The sequence below is a fragment of the Pituophis catenifer genome, unplaced genomic scaffold (genome assembly GCF_029215685.1).
Source record: "Pituophis catenifer annectens isolate HBS135680 unplaced genomic scaffold, rPitCat1.0.hap2 SCAF_13, whole genome shotgun sequence".
Lineage (NCBI taxonomy): Eukaryota > Metazoa > Chordata > Lepidosauria > Squamata > Colubridae > Pituophis > Pituophis catenifer.
Window position 1 is genome coordinate 14,995,163 of NW_027256893.1, and position 8,202 is coordinate 15,003,364.

General features: G+C 39.0%; 1 protein-coding gene across 1 annotated transcript; it reads right to left on the reverse strand.

The window, feature by feature from the left end:
• Positions 1 to 6,944: 6,944 nt before the first annotated feature.
• On the reverse strand, positions 6,945 to 7,934 carry LOC139323738 (leukotriene B4 receptor 1-like). Its single transcript, XM_070953204.1, has one exon. The coding sequence runs from the start codon at positions 7,932 to 7,934 to the stop codon at positions 6,945 to 6,947; it is 990 nt and encodes a 329-aa protein (XP_070809305.1).
• Positions 7,935 to 8,202: the final 268 nt, after the last annotated feature.

An 8,202-nucleotide genomic window follows, 5' to 3' on the forward strand; every position in this document is an offset into this window, starting at 1 on the left:
CAAAATAAGAGCTGAGCTGCAATTGAGGGGGGAAGTGATTTCAGATCAAACAATGAAAAGTGTTATTATCAATTCACTTGATCCATCATGGGATAGCTTTATGTCACACTTAGATACCATTAATTTGGGATATTTATCAATAGAAAGTCTATCTAACAAATTGATAGCAGAAGACAATTCAAGAAAAAATCGTTTCAGTAACCAAACAGAACACAAATCCTTTAGGAAAGTAGTCTTTCAAGATAAATATAATGAGGCCTTTAGATGCCACAATTGTGGATCCAGGGAACACAGTAGAAGAGACTGTCCCAAAGTCCCAAGGGAGAGACATAGGCCAGAATATAGGAGCAAATACAATTACAGACAATCTTCCACAGATAGACACAAATATAGGAGTCCACCAAATTACAGAGAAAGTAGAGGGGGTAGAGAAAATTCAAAAGAGAGAAAATCTGGGTCACTAAATGGGCTAAATAAACAAGACAGCATCAGAACACAACAAGATGAGAACAATAATTGGCTTATTGATTCTGGTGCAACAAATCACACCACTAACAACAAAAGTATATTATCTTCATTTACAGAAGATAAGTTTGTGATAAAGGTAGCTAATCAAGAAAAGGTTCAAGTATTAGGCAGAGGAAATGTGACCTTGCCTGGTTTAGGGAAAATAGAGGGGGTATTACTAATCCCAGAAATACCTCACAACATACTGAGTGCTATAAAACTAAGCAGAGAATCTGACATCAATATAGTTTTCTCAAAGGGGAAAGCAACTATAGAAAAGAACAAAACAAATGTAGGCACTGTGATGATAAAAGGGGGTCTACCCTATCTGATAACCAAAGAAAGATGGTTACATAACATTGATTCAAATATGGAAGATTGTATTGAAGCAGATGATGAAAATGTCAGTAACAGTGACAATGATGAATGTAAAATAACTCATGATAACAAAAATACACACAATGAGAAGAAACCAAAAATAGGTAAACCAATTCATGATGAGTGTGCTCACATCTTACATAGGAAGTTAGGACATGCAAGCTTTCCTGTAGTACAAAAAATGACTGAACACGCAGAAGGTGTCAAAATAAAAAATTGTGAAAATTATTTGGAATGCTCAGTATGTAAATCCACCAAACTAAAAACCAGTCCCAGACCAAAAAAATCTAACAGATCAACCAACAATATTTTTGATTTGGTACATATGGACTTAGTTGGTCCATTAACTCCATCAATTACCTATAGAAAACGTTACTTCCTAACAATAGTGGATGATTACAGTCGCTATGGTTTTGTTTATACATTAAAGCACAAGGATGAAACCTTTCAGAAATTTAAGGAATTCTACAAACGCATAGAAACACAACATAATATCAAAATAAAACAAATTATGACAGATAGGGGATGTGAATTCATGTCTAAAGAATTCTCCCAATGGTTAAAGGATAGAGGGATGCTACATTTCACGTCCAATCCATTTTCTGCATTTCAAAATGGGATTGCAGAGAGAAAGAATTCCACACTACAAACCATGATTAGATGCACATTAGAGGATGCTGGTTTAGGCAAACAATTTTGGTCAGAAGCCTTACATTATTCAAATTACACTCAAAATAGGACATGGTCCAGTATTGTGAATAAGACACCATATGAGGTGATGTACAATAGAAAACCCAAATTAGCACACATGCACATATTTGGAGTTACTGCAGACGTACACATACCTAAACAATTGAGGAGAAAGGGAGAAAACGTATCCAGGAGATTAAGATTCATGGGATACGAAACTGGAACCAAAGGGTACAGATTCATTGATAATAATAACAAATTTATAGTATCCAGAACAGCTGTGTTCCATGAGCAGGCCAATTGGTCTAAATTGCACCTTAATGAAATATTTCCTAATAAAAGCAAAGATAATATATCTTGCGAGGAAGGAACAACAGAAAATCAAAGTATTAACAAAAGTAAGAACAAAACCAAAACTTGGACAAATAGTCAGCATAAAATAAAGACAGACACATTAACAAAAAAGGAAGCTAGATATTTGCATGACAACCATAGCAAACCTGAAAGAAATATTAGAAACAATAGAAACCAAATACCAAATAAATACAAAGATTACATAATGCATATGGATAGAGAACAAATAACACCTAATACATATGAGGAAGTATTGAAACTTCCCCGTGAAGAAAGAGAAAAATGGGAACTAGCTATGGAAAAAGAGATGGAAAGTTTACAAGGATTAAATGTATTCACACCTGCGATCGCACCTAAGGATAAAACAATTATAGGTACCAGGTGGATTTATAAAATTAAGAATTTAGAAGGAGGTAATACCTTATACAAAGCCAGACTAGTTGCACAAGGTTATGCACAAAAATATCCAGAAGACTATACTGACACATATTCACCAACAGTGAGAACAGAGAGTGTCAAAACAGCTCTTGTAGTAGCATCTGCACTCAATCTGGACGTGTTTCAATATGACATACAGACTGCATACTTACACGCAAAATTAGATAAGGAAATATATGTAAGAGCACCACACAGTCAATACACTAATAAGAACGAAATTTGGTTATTAAATAAGAGTCTGTACGGATTGAAGCAATCTGGCAAAAGATGGTACGATTGTTTGGTAAAAGTACTTAAGACCATGGATTTCAACGCCACCACTGCTGATAACTGTTTCTTTGTAAAAAAGAGTAATGATCATATTGAATTTGTATTAATTTATGTTGATGATATTTTATATATTGGAAAGCATAAAGAGAGCAGGGAAATCTTTGTAAATAAGTTAAACGAACACTTCTCATTAAAATCACTAGGTAGAGTGAACAAATACCTTGGTGTACAAATTAACAAAACAAAAAGGGGATTCAAACTTACTCAGAAAGATAAAATCATTGAACTCCTAAACAAATGTAACTTAAATAATGCCAAAACATGTGACACACCTATGCAAACTGATTTTCTCAGAAACATTGATGAATCTTCCCCTGAGTTTAAAGACAACACATTTTACAGATCAGTTATAGGTTCACTCCTTTATATATCTAATTGGACTAGGCCAGATATTGCATTACCTCTCAATTTATTGTCAAGATATGTTAGCAGACCAACCTTGTATCATTGGGAAGCTGTCAAAAGAATTTTAAGGTATCTGAAAAGTACATTAGATTTTTGTTTAATATTGGAACCCAATAATGACAAAGAACCAAAAATTACTTGTTATGCTGATGCAGATTGGGCTGGTGATACATCATGCAGAAAGAGTACCTCTGGTTATGTTTTTCTATTGAACGATTGTCCAGTTTACTGGTATACTGGTAAACAAGAACTGGTAGCCACTTCTACCACAGAAGCGGAATATGTTTGCTTGTCTAAAGCTGCAAATAACCTTGTATGGTTCAATGATTTGATCACAGATGTTTGGAAGAAACCTACTTTACCATTTATTATGCATGAAGACAATAAAGCGGCCATTGAAATATCTAGATCCGATGCAATTGGACAAAGGTCCAGGCATATTGATATAAAATTTAAGCACGTGAGACAACTATCTCAAGACGGATTCATCAAAGCAATACATTGTGATACTTCTGAACAATTAGCTGACATATTAACAAAACCCTTACCTTCTAAACAACATAAATATTTAACTTCTAAATTATATGTATTATATTGTCCTGAATCTGAATGTAACTGGTGTTGTATAACGAACCGGCATTTAGAGGGGGATTTGTCAGATGTAAATGCCTTATTCTCTAATGTGTAAATAATGTATATATGGAACATCAGGGGTTAACTTATTCTTTGGACTTTAATGTATTCATAATTTACCACTCCCATTCCTGGCTCCACCCCTTGTATATATAAGGAGCCATCCTCCCCATTTTACTTGCTTCTATCTTGAATATTCAGCGAATATAGAATGCCTATTATGATTAAAGAAAAATATATTTGAATCTCTAACTTCTATTATCTTTATTGAGTCTGATCCTGAAAATATTGCAACACAGATAATGAATACACTCATGGATAAGCCAAAAATTCTAGATCCCCAAACACACCCAATATGAGCTTATCTGCAAGTACAGTTTTTCCCCCCAACAAAGATGGCTGCCTGTGAAGGGAAAGTCACAGTCCAAGCACGACCATTCGGAAGTCTTGTCACCCAGCTGCAGCCCTCAAGGCTCTTCCCTCAGGATCTGCGGCGGAAAGAACGGAAGGGCAAATCAGACTGATTAAAGAGATCACAGGTGTGAGATTGTGGAAAATTTCTCTGTGCAGCAAAGAAAGGAAAACAGTAATAGAAATAAGCACAGAGGCTGAGAGTTGGAAGCAGTGTTTAAAAAAAAAAAAAACTAGCCAAACTGAAGCTGCCAGAATCAAACCGGCTTTACTCAATGAAAGATCTTCGAGCTCATCATTCTGAATCATTTGACACAAAATGGAGATTGGGAGGGACAATGCCAGTTTAGGTTACTGTTATCTCTTTAAGGTATTTTTTGATAAACCCAGTTTGGATTATTGTCTCTCATATTGTAAATCCTTAAAGCGGGCATGATGGCTCAGCGATTAAAGAAGCTGATCTTGGAAAGCTGACAGCTCAGGTTCAAAACACGAGCATCACACAACAGGATGATCTCCCATTACTTGTCCCAGTTCTTGTCCACCTAGCAGTTAGACAGCATGCAAATGTGAGTAGATAAATAGGTACCACTTTGATGGGAAGGTAACAGCGCTGCATTCGCCTCAGTGTATAGTCATGCTGGCCACAGGACCACAGAAGTGTCTTCGGACAACGGTGGTTGCTACAGCTAAGGAAACGGAGATGAGCATCGTCCCCTAGAGTCAGACATGACTGGACAGGAGAAAACTTTAACAAAACAGAATAACAGAGTTGGAAGGGGCCTTAGAGGTCTTCTAGTCCAACCCCCTGCTCAGGCAGGAAACTCTATACCATTTCAGAGAAGTAGCTGTGAAATCTCTTCTTAAAAACTCCCAGTGTTGGAGCATTTACAACTTCTGGAGGCAAGTTGTTCCACTGGCTAATTGTTCTGTCAGGAAATTTCTTCTTAGTTCCAGGTTGCTTCTCTCCTTGATCAGTTTCCATCCATTGCGTCTTGTCCTGCCTTCTGGTGCTTTGGAGAATAGGTTGACTCCCTCTTCTTTGTGGCAGCCCCTGAGATATCTTTACCTTTATCTCTTAAAAGAAAAAAAAAACTACAAATTAGTAAGTTCAAAGCTTGGGGCCAGATGTAATTGAGTAGGGAAAAGATCCTATAGCTGGTATTTTGGATTGATAGCTCCATGTTTCGCATTGCTACATTCCTGGCAAATTGTCCACTGACAAGAAAGCATCCAATTCAGCTCTTACTAAGAGGTTAGTAGGCAAACCATCATCACTCCAGGCCTTAAGGGAGATGGACAATCCAATTCTCTTTTTGTGAGATGGCTAACACTCCCCGTTCTCCACACTGCAATGCTGAAGTTCAGCATCTTTTAGTAGGCAGAGTTGAAAATAAAAATTGTTCTGGCGTCAGTGAGAAAACACCTGCCACCAAGCCAGAGTTTATGAAGTTAGTCTCGTAACTGCTGTTAGCCTAAACTGATTCTCAGATCTAGAACTTCTAAAGAGTCTTGGGAAAGAAAGAAAGAGAAAGAAAGAATCTCGTGAAAGGAAGTCTTCTGCAATTGTTAGTAATGCAGAGTTGGGAAACGTTTCCTCAGCCTCCTTCTAATACTTTTGCTCTGACTATATTAAGATAAGAGATAGACTTCACTTTTTATCCATTACATGCAGAGTTTGGAGTAAAAGAGTTTCTCTGAGTCATACTGTACTAGCAACACATCACATCATACTTGTTTCCAATCACCTACTATCACAAACTAAGCCAGATTTCAGACTGGGGAGGAGAGGAGGAGTCCTTGGTGGGTCCCATCTTCACCTTGAATATTATAAATGAGGGGAAAGAGGGAAGAGTTACTGAGTTCACAGAATATTTTTGTCTCTTGACTGACCTGGAAGATATTTTTCCTTATGAACTAAGTTTATCTACTCATTAAATTAGGATGTACTTGGAACTCTATAGGGATGCGGTGGCTCAGTGGCTAAGACGCTTAGTTTAATGTTTGTGTGTCTCTTTAAATCCCAATAAGGACTAACTACAATTAGTTTAGACCTGGATACAATAAGCCATAAGAAGCAAACATTACTAATTCCTTCTGTAGGATTGGTCTGAGGGGAGGAGTAGAGCAGTAATAACTACTTGGGGAAAACAAATGAAACAGTAATAATCAAACAAGTCACACAGGAGAAAATAAAACATCCCCAAATTGCCATCATGGAATTGCCAATATTCCCAACTAAAATAGCTCTCTGAAGATCTTTGGGTCAGCGTTCCAGAACAACCCAACTCCAATCAAAAACTCTGAGAGAGGCATTATCTCAAATCTTCCATTTATTAGAGTAGGTATACTGGCACATCTGGAAAACCCGAATCTGAGAGTACCAGGTTTTCCCTCAGTAAATCAAAATCCCAAATCCAGCCCCTGCACCCATCAGTCCGTCACATGACCCGATCCCCATCCGTCCCAACTTGAGCCATCATTAAAACCCTCCTCCTCCAGATGCAGGAATACCATGACCTTGACCGAAGGGAAGAATGCTTATTATATTTAACAAAAATCGCTCTATCAAATTCTCCCCTCCTGCTTTCCCAAGCACAAGAAGGGGGCAGTGCGGAAGTGTCCGGTGTTAATATGGCTTCCAAAACTGACACTTTGTTCTCACCTCAGTTTTTCTATATCCTCTTAAAATCTTTTATCTAAAATCTTCCCCTATAGTCCTTCCCAGATGCAACGATTACATCCCACTCAGAAAATAAAGAGTTTGCTGTCCAGTTTGCTCCCGGTTCTTCTCTTAACTACAAAGTCTGCATGGAAACGGTACGGTCCTTCGTTAATTTTTCCTCGGTGTCATTGCGCAGTTTTTCAAACAGCTTTGCAAAATTAGTCTCACGTAGCCCGCCGCGGAAACTCCGTGCTGCGAAGGCGTAGAGAACAGGGTTGAGGCAGCTGCTGAAAAAGGCCACTGCCCCATGAACATTTGTTAAAATTTTAATGGACTCGAGTAAATTCTGGCTGACCTGGGGCTTGGCATGCCTCAGCAACAATGCAGAGATGATGATGAGGTTTAAGATGTGATAAGGAAGCCAGCAAACAAAGAAAGCTCCAACCACTGCGGCAATCAGCTTCCCGGTTTTCATTTCCTTGTGGTTTTTCAGCGTCCGAATCTTCCTCGCCACGTAAGTGTAGCAGACTGCCAGCACAACAAAAGGGATCACGAAGCCAAACAGCGTCTCCACTATGTTAACCGCGAGGCGCTGGTTCTCAGAGTCGTAAAATTCATCCGTGCACTTCCCTCTGGGCATCTCTTTGGATGAGAATATCAAGCACGGGCAGGAGAGAAGCCCCCCTAGCAACCAAACGGCTAGCATTATCACATGCACCTCCCTTGGCTTCCGCCATCTTTGGGAAGCAAGTGGAAGGACCACCACAGCAAAGCGATGGAGGCTCATTAACGTGATGGAGAAGATGCTGGTGTAGACGGTCAAATACACAAGGTACATGAGGAACCGGCACATGAAGTCCCCAAACACCCAGCCTTTGGCGAAATAGTAAGTCCAGAAAGGCACAGTCAGTATTACCAGTAAGTCAGCCACAGCTAAGTTCAGGATGAGGGCAATGGTAAATGAGCGCTGGGGGAATTTGGAAAGGATGGTCCAGATCACGAGACCATTGCCAGGAACCCCAATCAAGAAGCACAAAGTGAGGAAGAAGGTTGGAATAATTTTGGCCTCCAGAGCTTCCGTAGTCTCGTTGGTTAGTGTCCCTGTGGCATGAAGGAGGGCCATCCTGTGTCCATATAGTCTTGTCTAAAGGCAAAACAGCTCCAGGACAAATGGAGCACAGGATCCCCACGGAGTCAATTAGATCCCCAAGAAGAAGAAGATCTCTTTGGCAAGGGCCAGTTTCTTTTAAACAGAGAGTTGGGTTTTTTTTTTTTTGTTTTTTTTTACTCAGACTGGGACATCCTGATTGGTTCTGCAACAGACGTACATGAGAAATAGAGATGCTTTCTCCAGTCCACTTCCTTTCAGAGGATTCTTGCCTATGGCCCAA